Source organism: Emys orbicularis, chromosome 1, assembly GCF_028017835.1.
Source record: "Emys orbicularis isolate rEmyOrb1 chromosome 1, rEmyOrb1.hap1, whole genome shotgun sequence".
NCBI classification, from domain to species: Eukaryota; Metazoa; Chordata; order Testudines; family Emydidae; genus Emys; species Emys orbicularis.
Genome location: NC_088683.1, coordinates 172,118,115 through 172,135,626, shown reverse-complemented (window position 1 = coordinate 172,135,626; position 17,512 = coordinate 172,118,115). Strand labels below are relative to the sequence as shown.

At 39.5% G+C, this 17,512-nt stretch overlaps 1 protein-coding gene across 2 annotated transcripts in view; it reads left to right on the top strand.

Moving 5' to 3' along the window:
• The first annotated feature begins 374 nt into the window (after positions 1-374).
• GUCA1C (guanylate cyclase activator 1C) overlaps positions 375-17,512 on the top strand; it is a 39,172-nt gene continuing 22,034 nt past the window's right edge. Inside the window, exons 1-2 of one of the 2 annotated variants that reach the window (XM_065415031.1) lie at positions 375-396; positions 2,110-2,285. In XM_065415031.1, the coding sequence (XP_065271103.1) occupies positions 375-396; positions 2,110-2,285 (198 nt within the window). Of the gene's footprint in view, positions 397-2,090; positions 2,286-17,512 lie in introns of those variants that run through there. The other variant, XM_065415033.1, reaches the window with a different exon arrangement.

Below are 17,512 nucleotides of genomic sequence, written 5' to 3'. Positions count from 1 at the left end.
AACTTGTGAACCCAGACATGGGAATTTTCCCCCCTGCCTATTCAGAAAGATCAAAATCAGAAGGGCCATCAAGGAACATCGCAATACAAAGACTTGGTTAATGGATCTTGAGTAGGAGTAGAGAGGTTATTTTACCGCTGTATTTAGCACTGCTGGAACACTGTGTCCTGTTCTGGTGCCCACAATTCAAGAAGGATGTTGATAAATGGCAGAGGGTTTGGAGAAAAGAGACATGAGAATGGTGAAAGGATTAGAAAACCTGCCTCATAGTGATAGACTCAAGGTGCTCAATATGTTTAGTTTAACAAAGAGATGGTTAAGGGGTGACTTGATCACAGTTTATAAGTACCTATGTGGGGAACAAATATTTGATAATGAGCAGTCTAGCAGGGAAAGGTCTAGCAGGGAAAGGTATAACATGATCCAATAGCTGGAAGTGGAAGCTAGACAAATTCAGACTGGAAATAAGGTGTAATTTTTTAACAGTGAGAGTAATTAACAATTGGAACAATTTACTGAGGGTCAGGGTGGATTCCCATCTCTGGCAATTTTTAAATCAAGATTGGATGTTTTTTAAAAAGATTTGTTCTGGGAATTATTTTGGGGAATTTTATTGATCTGTGTTACACAGGAGGTCAGACTAGATGAGAACAATGGTCCATTGTGGCCTTGGAATCTGTGAATCTATTAATCTTTGGCTGTCTCCACTGATCTAGCAATTTCTAATGTACATTTTAGGGCCACATCAGCCTCTGGTGATGGCAGTTTTTGGATTTCTTCATTTTGTTTACCGTACACAACCTGATCCCAAATCATCATTTAAACTCTCTCAAAACTGGCAGTATTCTCTTATATTTCCTTAATCCAGCCACACAGTCGAAAGTTATTTTTTTATTGTTTCGTATTTTTTCCTGTTTATAAAAGCAGTAATGTGCTATCACCGGTGGCTTTGGGGATAGGTGATTTTTGTGGAATTGCTGCAGTGTCAGTGAATGCTTTGTCTGTGGGTTTAATAGAAGCTGTTAAACTACAGCAGATTATAAATTTTAGCCCCCATTGCATTCCATAAAACCACCACCTTTTCCCATCAGTTATACTATCAGCTATTAACATACTAACTAACATATCCTTAGTGAGAGACAGAATTACGTTCTCTTTTACATTTATTATATTCTGTTGCAGTCTCTCCATAGAGGTGGGACAGTCCTTTACTGAACTACAAAATCCATTTCCCCCCATATATTTTAGCTGCTGTTTACAGGCTTTTTAGCTATTGCTAAGTAAATGAAATACCATTCCAGTATAATGTAATATCTGTTTCGGGATCCCTTTAAAGGATGTAGCACTTTTTGTGTATGTCCTATACAAAACTGTATAAGCAAATTATGGTGGAGGTAACATACAAGCACCACTGTATGTCTGAGACCTGGAATAAAACCAGGGCAGACTGTTGGATTTATTTAATCCATCAGTGTTAGAAGACTAGAAGTCAAAGAAATTGGGTTCTGAGCACTACTCAGGAAGCACATCAGGAGGGAGTCCAACAGAACTTTGGTTTAGAAAAGGCTCCACTCACCCACAGCTTTGCTGTCTGAGTTCTCCCTCGCATCACACATGCCCGTTAATTCCTGACCTTTTCCTTCTTACTTACAACATGCATTGTAGCCATTAGTTACAACCATTTAGGGATTAGACTTTTGTGTCATTAATAGTTACCATACAGTTTAAAGACAACCAGTTTGAAGATATGCTAACATATTTTTGCTAGTAGTTGCCTTAACTATCAGTGGAAAAAAACTACTGGATAGGATCACATGGGAATTTGAAGAAACAATCTTTTAAGTATCCCTATTAGCTTTGACTTTAAACATGTTACAAAACCTTTCTGGTTTAAAACTGGGTATTGATGGTAATCTCACTTAGGTTTCTATTTTTAATTGGCTTGTATCGGCTCTGTCTCATAAGAGGTTTACATTAGCTCTTTAGGGGCAGGGCTTGAGTTTGAATTTTAGTTGGGTGCAAGCCACTGAAGTTGAGAAACATAAGTTTATGAATAAACATTGAAAAAAAGATACTCATTGTGTGATACTATGGGAGCCGGTGCATCAGCAGCAGATGATATCAATGCTCCAGAGATCCATCAATGGTACACCAAATTTATGAGGGAGTGCCCATCTGGGCAACTTAGTCTCTATGAATTCAAGACACTTCTGGATCTGCATGGTCTGAATCCACAGGCAGACACGTATGTTGATCAAGTGTTTAATACCTTTGACTTGAATAAGGTAAGCTTTGTTTAGTTATAAGAGTACACATTTTATTTTACTATGCAACCTGTGATCTGCTTTGAGTTGCTCACAGACCTAACACTGCAGAGAGTTGTGTTAATATAATTTGAGCTGCTTGCAAATAAGTGTGGCTATTTAGATATAGCTAAACTTCCTTTTGAGTACTTTAAGGGGCACGTTTGGAAAACTAAGACTGTGCTCATGATTTTTTTATATATATCTTTTTTTTATTCCCTGTCAATACAATAACAGTTTATATAGTATATTCAAATTTGTCTGATTTACTCTGAAATAAATCATATTACAGAAACAGTCACCTCTATCTGGCGGCTATTATACAGTCTAATAATTGTATTTTACTTATATGCCGTCTAAATGTCCCTTCATTCCATTTTATACCATTACTTACAACATTTTATTTCCATTAAGTCAAATTACATTATTTATTCTTAATTTCAAAGGCCAAATAACCACTACTACTTAAATACACCTTAAGCAAAAATAATAAAGCCAAAAATACATGTCTCCAATAATTTGTACTTCGATAGGTTTGGAATAAAATGGCACTGTGCCAAGCAGCAGTGAAAAATAAGAGTGTAATTGGTTATGTAATGTGTAAGTGTAACCTCTGGGTGGGCTAGAGATTACTTTATTGCCCTTCCCCAGTGTCTAAAAAACGCCAGCCCCCATGGAAAAGCACCTGGAGACCCAGAGTTCAGTCTCTAAGGATTTTCAGGAAGGATTACACAGGATCAACCTTCCCACATTCAAGTCCCAAAAAGAACAAAAGGAATTAACGTAATTTTCAAGTACCAATTTTATAAAATCGTATGATAAAGAAACATAATAATTAATAACTACAACTTAATTTTCTACAACATAACATGGCTACTTTATAAGCCACATACATTATCTTCACAGTTATACATAACACAAATAAAAAACAAATTAAATCTAAACAAGTCAGTCCCCATAGAAACATAGTGAGAAGAAACTCCGAGTTCCCAAAAGCTCAGGTTGAGTTCACCTGAGTCTGAGTCCTTGATCACCAAATCTGTAGTCTGCTGAATCGTAAAGCAACATCTGCCCTCCACTTGCTTATAGAAATCTTCAGTTGAAATCCATGCAGACTCTTCCTCCTCCTCTGTTGAAATCACTTCAGGTAGCTAGTCAGCTAACCAATTAACCAGCCACTCAGTTAAGTATATAGATTTTTTTTAAAGCCCTGTTACAAGAAAATACAAAACTGAGAATAGCAAAATATAAATGACTCTTTCCCAATTATCACATTTAAATAAAAGAAAAGTCAGTGAATCATACCAGCTGAGACAATTTAACTAAAACAGTTTGACTAAAATCAAACAGCATTCAAAGTATACTGCCATGTTGCACTCTATATGCTTTATGGAAATATGCTTATGAGTGTGAATATGATGTAACTGGAATATGCTTTATGCAAAAGGTCTCTTGTACGGTATCATAACAAAGGTTATAATCTACTGAATATATTCCTCCTATTTGTATGCATGTATCATTCTTGTATCTGAAGCTAGAAATATGAAGTATAACTCTGAGGTCCTATTGTAATTATGCAAAGTGTGGGCCATTAATGGTGGTTTAGAATCTTGATTTGGCTCCCATTGACTAGGACAACTGGTTGTAAATGGTTTATTTACCTGCAAACCTTTCTATGTACGTGTGGGCCAACCCAGGAAGAATGGAGACTAGAGGTCTTACAGTGACATGTGACCATGTCACATGATACTGGAATCCATCTTAATCCTTGTACTTTTCCATTGATGAGGCGGGAGTGGGGACAAGCACAGACAAAAGATTCCCGCCTTGTGCCAAAGCTATAAAAGGGGGTGGAGCTGGACAAAAGGGGCTGCCAGTCATGAGAGAACCCCTGAGATGTCTGCTGGATCTAACAAAGACTGTACCCAGGGAAAGGAACGGGCCCAGACTAGGAAGGAGTCTAGTCTGTAAAAGAAGCTTACTGGAACATCTCTGAGGGTGAGATATTACCTGTAATCAGTTTCTTAATGTATTAGGCTTAGATTTGCATGTTTCGTTTTATTTTGCTTTATGACTTACTTTGTTCTGGCTGTTATTACTTGAAACCACTTAAATCCTATTTTTATACTTAAAATCACTTTTGTTTATTAATAAACCCAGAGTAAGTGATTAATACCTGGTGGAGCAAACAGCCATGCATATCTCTCTATCAGTGTTATAGAGGGCAGACAATTTATGAATTTACCCTGTATAAGCTTTATCCAGAGTAAAACAGATTTATTTGGGGTTTGGATCCTATTGGGAACTGGGTGCTGGAGACAGGTAACTTGCTGAGCTATTTTCAGTTAAGTCTTGGGGTGTGGCCCAGACCCTGGGTCTGTGTTGCAGCAGGCTAGCGTGTCTGGCTCCGCAAGATAGGGTTCTGGAAGCTGGCAGGGAAAACAGGCTCAGAGGTTATTTCAGCACATCAGGTGACAGTCCCAAGGGATCTCTGTGACCGAATCCGTTACATATACAATTAAAATAAAAATGAGTTTTGCCTCCCAATTTCCCCTTTCTATAATTAACATGGCCAGGCCTTCCCTATTGGAGGGTTAACAATCTCACTAAGCTGCTGCAACATGCTTCAGAGTTAGAGAAAACAGCCTGCTTTCTTATTCCTGGGGCTCAGCTTCTCACCACCCACACAGTGCACATGGCCTTTTGCAAAGCAGCTGCCCTGACTACTTGCCCTCCAGGAGTCTGACTCTAGCAGACTCTCTCTTTGCACTGTGCCCTTCCCACTGGTTTTCTCTCTCACTTGTGCTGCCTTTTTTGACCCAGCAGCTAGTCACAGTTCAGGTTCTGGGGATGTTCTAGTTAGGGACAGAAATTGATGGAGTCTGGTATTTTCTGCAACCTTATTTATATACAAATAATGTACAACATCCTGCTTATCTGAATGCAGGAGGAACCAGAAATAAAAGAATAACTTCTTAGCTGACTGCCCCAAACCAGCCAAAACTAGATCCCAAAAAGCCCCCTTTCTAGATTTTTCAGGGGTCATATGCTATGCTCACAGGCTACTTCTTGGATTTCTTGCTTTTTCCCCTCTGTGTCTGTTTTCCCTACACACCACAAACACACACACACATACACACTCTTTCTCTCTAAAACAACACCTGGTAAAGGGAAAGTTATATTAACATCAGGTCAGAAATCAAATCAGATCCATTTTATAGTGTTTCTATATATTTAGCTTTTACTTGCTAACCTTATTGCTTCTAGCCAAATGGGAAGCTCCAGACAGACATGGGTAAAATACTTTTGCCATGTACGTTTTAGTCAAAGCTAAGGATTTACTGTACATCATCTTGTCACCACAGTCCTACGATGCTTTGCCATTGCTTCCTGCTCAGAAATGGTATTTCCAGTCTGTGATCATTGATTGAAAGCTCCAATCATTCCTCTTGGCAACCATTTCAGAGACTCTAGAAACTCAGGATTTCAAGATTCTGTGGCATCTTACTGCAGAAGACATAGCTTCCTTTAAAGCAACAGGCTTAAACAAAAACATCTGCTGTTTAAATACAGATTGTTTTAGACATCCAGCAGTTCTTGCCATCCATTTTAATTATGTGGAATATTTTGTTAGATGCTCCTCATTTGTGTACACGCCTGTTAGAATACATAATTGAGAGGGCCCAGGGCACATCCATCTTCTCTCACATTTTCTTCATGGTAGAAAGCAGCACATTTTTCGTCTAGGAGACAGGCCCTGAAACCTAGCTAGGCCACTGGAGATTCTTCTGGGGAATAGTGAGGCCTGTGATTCAAGCAAGATTGTCTTGAGGGCAATCATAATAGAAGCCAAATGTAAATGTCAAAACTCAACTTACCCTCCTTATTGATAAAATCATGTTTAACAATTGCTAAAATTGTTTGGAGATGTGGGGAGGGAGGGAGGGAGGGTTATGCCTAAACTCCACAAGTTTCCTAAGAGATTTCTTGTGAAGTCTGAATCAAAAGTGTCCCTTCTTCAAAATCATAAAAAATTGTGTTTATTTGTCTATGGCGCTGGGTAGCACAAGACTTGAAAAATTTGCAACATTTTCAGTGAAATTTGTTATCAATTAATCTGTTTGGGGGGTGGGTATAATTTTTATGCAGAAACAAAACTGAAACTTCATGCCTTTGGGCTTGCAAAATCATTTCAGCACTTATGACATTTCAAATCGTACCCTCTCACCTCAAAAGGTGCATGTCAGTCCCTTACTGCTTTCAGTCAAATTAGCTATATATTCATCTATAGGTGTCTGGCTGCAAGCAGAATTTGAGAGCTCCAAGGATCACTGTTGAATGTGTGGTCACAAGGAGACTGAGCTCACATCCTAAACTTATGTAAACCACCCTAGTCAGTTAAAGTCAATCAAGCAATAGCACGTCACATCAGGCGAGGTTCTGCCCTTGCGTGCCCTGCTTAGAGGAGTCTATACAGTCATTGGGCAGAACTTGATCTGCTTCCACTGGGCCTGGCCAGAGCGAGCTATATTCTAATGCTTGATTTGGACAATGCTTCTGTAAGCCACAAGTTATATTTAATACAGTCTTTTGGAGGCAAAGGGAACTGTCTGTACTATAAGTTGGTTTGTGTGTGTATGCGGGTGGTGGGGCATGATTAACGTAGTATCCTCATACTGGCAAACTTCCATCAGAAAGGCTTCTTATCTATCTTTAAACTGCTGGGTCAAAAAAGGCAGCACAAGTGAGGGAGAAAACCAGTGGGAAGGGCATAGGACAAAGAGAGAGTCTGCTAGAGTCAGATTCCATGAGGGCACGTTATTATTGAATTGTGTATAGTAAAATATAGACTGTCCTTGTAATGGAAAAGCTTTCACACCAAGTATAATACAAGAGAAGCACCAAAAAGAGGAGTAATATTTTGAAATTTGGTCACTCTTTCTAGCATACTCACAAGATGAGGGTTCCCCAGCCAGCAAACCAGAATCTTTAGCCAGGTTCTTTGAATATTAATTAGTAATGTACATATACAAGTAATATCAATATGTAACAAGTAATATATGATGTAATATGTTAATGTTTTATTGTAACTTTGCCTTAATAAAATGTTATCTATCTATATATAAAACAATCCTGTGGGCTCACTCCCCTACTGGTTCTCCTATTTTCTCTGCTCCCTGGACATGCTGAATGGTCACCTGGTCCTCCACCGTGCACTCCATGGATGTACTTCCAGGCAAAAGCTCCTTTGTTTATACAAATTTAACTAGTTTTGAAGTTGTGTTCCTTCAGCAACTCTGTGTGCATGACACAGATCATGTTTCAGAGATCTCATATATGTTGTGGACACAAACACATTCAAGAAGCGAGATTACATTGACCCTAATGCAGTAGGCCTTTCTAGAGATTTTAATGCCTAGTGCATTGACTATAAATGACAACATGTTTTTTGAATCATTCTTAAACAGGAATATCAATATGGAAATATTTCCTAAATGTTAAATTGCTACTAATTAAATGTTCTCATCCTAACCTATAGATAAGGATGTCTTATTTGTCAGTTTATAAAAGAAACCGAATCATAATGGTACAGGCAATTAGGGTTTGATTTAGTGTAAGGAGAAAATCCTTACAACCCAAATGTAGATGAAATCTTGTTAAAATTAGCTACAATACTTTAATGAGATTTACTTTGATATGAAAAGTTGTATTCAAAGACTTATTTGATCATTTAATCAATGTGTTGCCATGCACTTCCACTAGCTTATAGATAAGCTACTTGTTCTATTCATCTCTGTTAAATGTAGTAAGTAAATAATGCAAGAATCAGTTGGTTAGGTTCCTGTGACCTGTGAAGAATGAGATTTTCATACTCATTTAGCATAGGGAACAATATACTGAAAATAGGATCTTGCTATCCAAGTTCTTATGCTACTTATTATGGCCTTAAAGGAAACTAGCCAAAGGAATAAATGACTGTCGTATTATAAGAAAATTGGATTTTAAAATGTAGGTTATAATTAGTCCTCCAGTGCGACAAGCCAAAATCCTGTTGATCTTTTTTTACTTTTCTATTCTATTTTTTACTATTCTATTCCAGTGATTTTCTGCTAACATTTCAGAAAGCACTGGATAGACCTCATTTGGAGAATAGTGTCTTTTTTGTCATCCCACCCGAGAAAGGTTGAAGTCCAGAGGAATGGAATCTCCACAGCAAGGAGGGGGAGGGGGTTATATATGAGGAGACAGTGATAAGAGTAGCTTTGAAAGCTGATGACCAAGAGGTGACATGAACAAAGTACTTACAGCTTAATGTAATACTTAAGTAGTTTATCTGATATCACTGAAGAGATGAGAATAAGAAAAGATAGATTCAAGAGGGACCATTTACAAAAGTATTTAAGGAAACATTTTAAAGAGAGACTGGTGAATACGCTGCAGGACTTCCAGGAGGTGAGGGCACAGCAGAAAAGTTTTAAGCAAAAATTGGTTGATAACATGGAATTTCATTTAAAAGAATATTAGTTTTATGCTTGGGAGGATAGTTATGTAGCCATGTAAACAAAATCATGTATTTTGACACAGTCCCACATGATTGTCTTTCTGTCTCTGGTATCCAGTGCTGAATTGGGTTGGTTCATAGTGACTTAGCCAAGTTGTGCCTCTTTTTCCTGGAAACAGTCTTCTTTTGCTCCGGAATCTAAGCTTTCCTTTTTTAAAAAAAGTTTCTAGTTCTTGTACTTGCAAACAGAATCTTCAAAATGTGAAAGATCTAATGTTAACAAATGATGTCTATTTGAATCTGTAGACAGCTTGCTATAATTCAAGAGAGGTGTGAACTGCTCCTTTACATCATTTTGGAAAATTAACAATGTTCACATTGATATCACTAGGCTTCAGGCTTAACTTCTGGTCAAAGCACACAGGAAAGGAGAAGGGTGATCATGTTATGAATATTCACTCCGTCTACTGTGAGCAGTGTTTTCTTTTGATATCGCAAGTGTGCAGAGTTTTGTGTAAAGGGAAACGTGGTGGAATATGTAACTTAGCAGTACCACTTCTTTCTTTCCCAGTCTGAGCCCTGCTTCTATCATTACCATCACCAGCAATCCAGTTTCTGGTATTAAAACTTTGACTTTTTCTTGTTTCATGGAAAAAACAGATCTTGCTCTCCCATAGCCTTGTTGTTTGCTTGGTAAAGCAGTAATAAAAGCTTTTGTATCAATAAATTAAGCAGATTCTACACAAAGATCTAGAGGGAGCAGATAAATATATAGGAACAACACTGACCATCATCTTTCTTACTACAGCTGGAAATGACACCACCATTGTCTCTCATGTTTAAAATAGAGAAAGAGAAAGAGAGTGTGTGTGTCTGTGTATCTATACACACAGTCTCTGCTAGTCTGAGACACAAACCAACAAAAATCATTTGCCCCCTCAATCAGTTTATTGTGTCCAAGTGATGCTGCAAAAACTTATCTTGTGTATATAAAGTAACTCACATTTTTGGTATGCAACACTTGGATATTACAAGGCATCTTATTAGTAAATTATGAATTGTCAACTTTGAAGATTGGGTTACATTGTTTGGGCCCCATATTCAAAGGACCCTTAACATTTAGTTCATCTTTATAGAAAATCCTGTGGAATGCAATAGAAATTAAACTGGTCTATGTTCTACAAATATTGAATCGGATTCTATAGAAACTACTCTAATAACCGATACGCTCTATTAGAGAATTACATCCTTTCCATAGATTTTAATTCCCTAAAGAATTGTATAATCAGATTTTTCTATTGCACTCTGCAAGATGGTTTAAAAAAAAAATCTCAATCTGTTAAATTGTAAAGGACTTCCCCATAACAGCAAGTACAGACCTAAGCTTTAGAAGATTGCTTTATAACTGTATTGTATAATGGTTTGGCTAAGTGCAAACCACTGGCTGGTTATAGCATTGTACTGTCAGCTAGGTCCCCAGGCTCCAGAGGCTAATATGCTTTCTGGTGAGCTTTAGCTATTTTCTTGTTACAGTGAGAAAAATAACCTAGAATTCATCTCATAACATACACAACCTTCCTGTCATATTCTAGACGTCTTTTTTTTTTATGTGGTAAACATCTTGTGCATCTGTTATGACTTTGTTCAGTGTTTAGAGATGTCTATTACCTGTCTCTCAAACAGAGTTGTGTTACCCTTTGACTATGGTAAGTCTGCTAGAAATTTTGCCGGCGACTGTTCACATTGCAGCAGTGTTGCTCTGTTGAGAAGAGCTAAGTATTGACGTTCTCTTAAATAAATTGCTTTTTGATCAAGTCCTTCAGTGTATGGACTTCTAATCTGTTCATTTCTAGGTGTATCTAAGGCTGCATGTCTTATGATGATATTCATGACTTTCAGAAAAGTCCAGGAACTGAGATTTAACATTGTCACATATGAAACTGTGGTATCTTCCAGGGTCACTACTTCTGAGAAGTTGCAGGAACAGTCCATTATGAATGATCATGTGGCTGTGTTCCCAACGTCAGTGAGGACTCCCAAGGGCCTGGGTTCTTTCCACTGAGCTTCTCTGTATCTCAGGAAGTCTCCTCACTTGCTTCCTCTTTCATCTGTGGCCAGAATGATTTCTCTGACTTTCTGCTGTAGTCATTTGAAGACACTTTGCATTTATCCTTTCCACACCTGACTTCTTGTTCCTGTGGTTTTTCAATTCTAGTGCTCCCTAAATCGTAGACAGTTCTTTTATACTATTAAAATGCAGGTGAGAAGGGTTAACTTCTCCATCCATTAATTGTAGCTTGTATTATTGCTTGACATATGTCATCCTTGGTTATTTCTCCTTCCATTTCATACCATATTCCTGCTGATCTATCACATGATGCTTTTAGCATAATCTCACATTATTAGTGTTTGTGCCAAATAATCTGGTAGCATGTTCCTTGCAGATACCATTGCCCTCCCTGCCCCCCACTTTTGAGCACCTTAACTTGGCAGGGGGACAATGAAGGGGTGGCATAAGGGTGGAACCACTTCTCGGTTGGCATTATGAGGGGTGACTAGGCCAAATTTGAGTGGCGTTGTGACCCTGTGCCCAGGTTGTAGCACCATTCTCTCAGAATTGGCCAGGTTGTTCCTTCCTGGTTCACGGGGTTGCAACACCACTCAAATTTGGCCTGTCTGGGTTGCTTCTGCCCCCCTCCCACCATGTTATCCTCCCCATACATACTTCTTGCAATCCTTCTGGTGCCAATGCCTGGTTGTGTCATCAAACAAAGCATGCGCTCTTGACAGCACATCTGTTGTTAATGGGTGATGTCCTGGCTGGGACCAGGGTGCATGTTCGGCACTGAAAATCAGGCCCTTTTCAAATGTCAAATTGGGCACCTACAAATGGATTACTCTGTTTGTAAATCTTGGCCTGAATTTCCTTTATCTTCAGGAGTCTGTATGTTCAAAAACATCTGACTCTTAAAATAATGAAATGTATTCCCTGTGTGACCAATTTCTCTCAATTTCTTTCAATTATTAGAAATTGACTCTTGGATTTATTGGTTGCTGCTTCTTGAAATTTCCAGTACTTTCTGCAGTTAATATTTAAGAGCAGTGCTGCCCCCATCCAGTTATCAATGTACATGTTCACTCCCAAGATCCAGTGCTCAATGTATTCTAAAAGGCAATATCGAGAAGCAGTAACTATCAAAATGCATTGAAAGAACAAATCTTGGCACTTTGTGTCCCAGAAAAAGAAGTTTTGTCAAGACACCCAATTTCTGGAAGGAAAGAAAAAAAGGGAAAAAAACAGCTCCTGTCTTCTCCGTAAATATTTTTTTCTTTGTGGAAAAAGTGGAAATCTTCCTTTTTTTTTTTTTTAATCCCCGTTTTCTTGTTCAGCTCCTCAAACTCAACACAAAGTTTGTTTCCATCTTTGTAGCAATAAAAGGAGTGATCAGATTCAGAGTGTGGGCTCTTCTAATCTATTATTAATTATTTGTAAATTTATATTACAGTATTTCCTAGAAGACCCAACCAAGATTGGACCTCATTTATGTAGGTACTGTAAAAATGAAAGCTGGTCCAATTTTATATTTTTGGGATGATTTTTGGTATTGAGAAATGGGGTTTTGACGCCAAACATTTTGTGGAAAAACAATTTCTAATGTCTCCATTTTAAATTTCAAAATAAAAGTTTTACCAATTCAAAGTTGGTTGAAAATTATCATTTTGAAAATGTGCAGAAATCCCAGGTGTTGTTTTTTTTTTAAACTATCCACAATTTTTTTTCACTGGGAAACAGGTTTTTAAAAAAGTGAAAGGAAATAAGTGGGGACCCAGGGTTGGATATCTGCATAATAGTTCATGGAAGGGTGGCATGTGAGGGTCACTACAGAGAGCCAGTTGCTCCCTGGTTGCCACAATAATTGTGAAATGTATGTATGGATAGTATTTAAGAAGCTATGTATCTATACTGAAATCTATATGTTCTTAAGGTCCAGGAGTTAAGGCAGTCACGGAGAGGTGACATATCTCCGACATGTTTCTTTCAGGCAAGAGGTAACAGACACCTATCTCCCTGTCAGGCCATTTGTGTATTGTGTATTTTATTCCACACACTATTTGCCTCCTTAGCCAAGGACTAAATAAGATTGTGAAATTGACAAAAGAGGAAATCTACAGAATGGAAAAAAAACAGCAGGGGGCAGGGTGCCCTGTTTATGAATAATAAAGACCAAGAATTGTTCTGGTTTATCTTGATGTGCAAAGGAACACACTAGTATCGTCACCTAGGAGGCAAGCTGCCAGCCTGAATTTCATGAGGGGAGGATCACAGGCAACCCTGGCTATAAAGTGGTGCATGGATTTTGGGTGACCATTATGATACAAGAGAGGTGAGTATCTTGTTAAGTCTAAGCTCTAGAATGAGTGTTATGATTTTAGTTTATATATAATCATTGCTTTCCAATACTTGCTTTTACTTGAATCTCTAGGCTTTGTTAAATACACTTATACTTGATCTCACTATAAACACATCTAAGTGCTGTGTGTTAAGCGTAGCAGTGATAAGAGCTGTAACTGGTAAGCTGGGGTGTATTGCTTCTTTGGGAACAGCAATTCTGTAAATACTGCAAGTGTCCAGTGGCCATGGGGTTGGACACTTCAGGGAGATGTTCGGAGGACTCAAGGGAGCCTGTTACTTGTAAAGTAACAGCATGGCTTGCAAGGCCTAGGAAGGGAGTGCTTGCGTAGCCAGTGGAGTTGAGGAGCTGACCCGCAGCAGGCACAGACAAGGTTTCCTTGCACTGGAGCAGGTGGTAGTGATGTGTGTCACAACCCTGGGTACCCCTGCAGAGTATCACTGGCAGATTGGTAGCCCCTGTGAATACCTGAAACACATCAGATGTTCTTTCTGTTACAGGCAACTTACTTCATGACCACTGGATTAGCTGTAAACCTCAGACAGTTAGTCTAAGCTATCAGAATCTGATACTTGACCAGAGCAAATACTTAACCTCTTCCTTCTATTTTATCAGGTTTCTTAAGTGTTTTAAAAGGTGTGGGGTGTGTTAATAGTCTAAGCCTTGGATTTGAAATCCCTAGACTCTCTAGATTTACAAGTTTATCATCCTGGTAGAGTCAACTCAACCCTTCTGATGTAGCTAAATAGAGTTCTGTGCAGTTTACTATATAGGAATCCTTCAGATGCAAACTTAAAACCAAGATCCTGCTTGTTTGCATAGCCCCTTAATGAGCCCAAGGTATTCTTACTAAGAGTGAGGGTTCACCGTTAGTGTTCCTTGCCAAAATTTTCCCTCCCCACATTGTTAAGCAGTGGCAGAGTGCAACTGGGGGCAAGGGGAAAGTAATGGGTCATTGGTGGTGCTTCTCTATTCAATGTGTGCATTCCGCTGCTATAATCTCCTCCTCGCCCAACTGAGGGGGAACGGACCAGCTGCAGCAGCACCCTCCACCCCACCACCGCAACCCTTACATTGGCCCAGGGGGAGGGGAGGGAAGGGAGAGCAATTGAGCAAGCGTGCCCCACATTCACCCCACAGGGGCAGCTCCTGTCCCATGGCACTGGACCCAGCTCCCTATTCTAAGTGTTGTGACCTGACCCGTGGGACCATTCAGGTTTGGCCCGGCTGCCCTGTATCATGACAGAGGGGCAGCCAGACCAAAGTGAGTGCTGTTGCGACATTGTGCATGAGATCACAGCACTGTGTGATGTGGTGTGCCCCATTGCACTGCCCAGAGTGGGAGGCTGGGCCCAGCCCCATGGGACAGGAGCTGCCACTGAGGCTGAGTGGGGGGCAGGCTCACTCACCAGTCCGTGTGAAAATTCATGTCCTGCACCTCCTATCAATTGCATAATAGGTTTGAAAAGGCACCACACATACACCTAACCACACCAGGCCTGGGAGGCGGGGGGGGACAGTTGCCATCCCTGTTAGTTCTGCCACTGCTGTTAAGCAGTGTGCTTTGTGCTAATTGGTTGGCTCACACTCTCCCACAGTTGTCTGCATTTCAGTGGCGCTGCTTTTACGTGGTTAGGAAATTGCTTTGGGATACAAGGCATTATGCAAATTCTCAAATTATTACTAATGTACACAGCTTTGATAGTACTGGCTGAATAGAAACATCAGCCGTCACATCTAACCTGCTTTATGTTAACTCTGATTCTGTGCAAAGGTGAGTCTCAGCCCTGTTAAAATCAGTTGTGCATTCACATCAGAAGTGACTGTTTAAAGTACTTGCAAATAAATTAATTAGGAAGAATTGTTTGAATGGCCATTGGGAGGGCAATGTTTAGAGCTTTTTAACTAATTCTGAAGATTATGAACACTATTCTAGATACAAAAGGATAATGTTCTTGTTAAACTCCTGGTGCTAGAGAGTATTACCTAATTATCGTTGCATAATGTCATAATTCCTTTAGTGCCCCATTTTCTTTTTACAGGCCACAGAGCTCTGGTGAGTGACTAAAGAGAACAGCCGCCAGCAACTGCACACAGCTGACATTCTAAAGCAATATCCTGTCATAAAAGGATGAACATAAATTGCCCCGTTCCTTACGAGATGCAACTACTACTGAACAAACCCCCTTTAAACACCTCATCAGCCTTGCCAGCTGCACACTAATGTCTTCTCATTACATCCAGAGCAAGAGCTGTCCCCTTTTGCATTTAGTGTGATTAATCTGTCAAAATAAGTGCATAGAAATGCCTCACATAATCTGGTTTTGATACAAATGCCACACAAATCCTGAAAGATTGTGTATCATTCCCTTCAGCAGAAGCACCATATAATTCAACTAAAATAATTAACTGGAAGTAAATAGTGCTCCTATTTAGCCTTTCAGTGTTAACCTTTGTTTAGTAACTAATCATTTAATTTCCTTCTCTCCAGCCAATTTTTTTTCATGGTTTCCAACCCAAAACATGCAGAATTTGGTTGCTTCAATTTAATTTTGCTGGGAGTTTTTAAGGATATTTGAAAGCCAGCTCAAAACATAACTCCCCCATCTCCAGTTTTAATGTCTGCTTTCTCCAGTGCTCTTTAGAGCTGAACAGTTCTCAGGGGAGCAGGGGAAAATGTCCACCACTAATGCCCACACACACTGAGGAGTCTCCACTGACTCACTTGAGGAACTCCCTCCTCACAAGATCTGTTGACTGTCTCTGTGGGTCTTTTAACCCTGTAAGCATAGTGAGCAAGGGACAGGGCCTGGGAATGAAAGCTCCTTCTCTAGCATGGCAGCGCAACGCATGTTGAAACCTGCTCTAAGAGGCAAAGGTTGCTTAAAGGAGGTGATGTGCTAGGAGCAGTGGAACAGAACTCTGCTCAATATATTTCGGGAGATTTAATAAAAATCAGGAAGTTGCCTAATAAGGGTAGCCACATAGACCAGTTGCACTGGACTAGTTACAGGGCTAGCAAGTCCAGATTTTGTTTTGTTTTAAGTTTTATTCCAATGCAAGCTTCTGGTGTTATTGTAGGGTCTACGTTGTCACAGTGCATTGAGAAAAATTGCATAGGAACTGAATACTAAAAAACGGACCCAAGAAATAAGTTTTTGATGTGTGAATTTGCTCATCTGTACTAGAACTAGGTGTTGCTGTTTTGTTTTGTTTTGTTGGTTAGTTTTTTGTGGGTGGGAGTAGGGAGAAGGTTGGTTGCTAACCCCAAAGCTGGGTGTTTTAGGTCAGGGATCCATTTTATCTGAATTCCCCAAGTTTATTTTGTGTAGTGGCTTAAATAAAGGGTTTTGATCTTCGTTATCTCTAGAGTTCAGTGTTCATGAAAGTAGCTAGGCTGATGTTTAGATTTAGGATAGTAGAGCTGCCGCTTTGTCACTTTAAAGGAGTGCGATGCTCCCCGTGGGTTGCCAGGTTTGTGAGGCACCTCACCACCTCCTGTCTTTAGCATGATGACGTCTTGTCTGTGCCTGTCGTGGATCAGCTCCCTGAAACCACCAGCCTCTGGCAGCACAAGCACTGCCTTCCAGGCCTTGTTCTCTCTGTATTGGTAACGATAGGCACACACCAACCCTGCAGTGTCCAGCCCCTTATCCACAGAACACTTACAGAATTAAGTGACCTGCAGTTCCCAAGGGAACAGTACACACCAGCTTGTAAGATTCAACTCAGGACCATCACTGTGCTTAACACCACAGCACTTAGCTATATTTATCATGAAAACAAGAATAAGTTTATTATCAAAGAACAAAGACCCAAGTGCTTGTGAGTAAGAATTTTGGAAACAAATGATTACTTATAAAACAAAATCATAACACACTTTCTAGAGACTAAACTTAACTAGCAGGTTAACCTCCCATCTAAAGAAGCTTATCTCAACCAAAGTTCTTGCCAATCTTTTTTACCAAGCCTGGCTGAAATCCCTTTTTCCATCAAGCAAACTTGCTGTCCATTTACTTCCTCAGTGAAGGGTGCCTGGGTGTCTTTTTTGTAGAGTAGAGTAAGCCTTTGATCTGCACCCCCAGACAGGGATCCCCCTCTTCTGCTGTTTCTCTCTTCCCATTAGTGTCTTTCTGAAGTTCCCATCAGCTCTTCAGTAGCATTTAACATAAAATGCTAATAATTGCCCATTGTGAAAGAGACAATACTCAGTTTACATGTAAACAGATGCCTGAACACCTCTTGTCTGACAGAAAACCTGTTTTTCATCTTTGCTGGTTACCAATGCTTAGAAA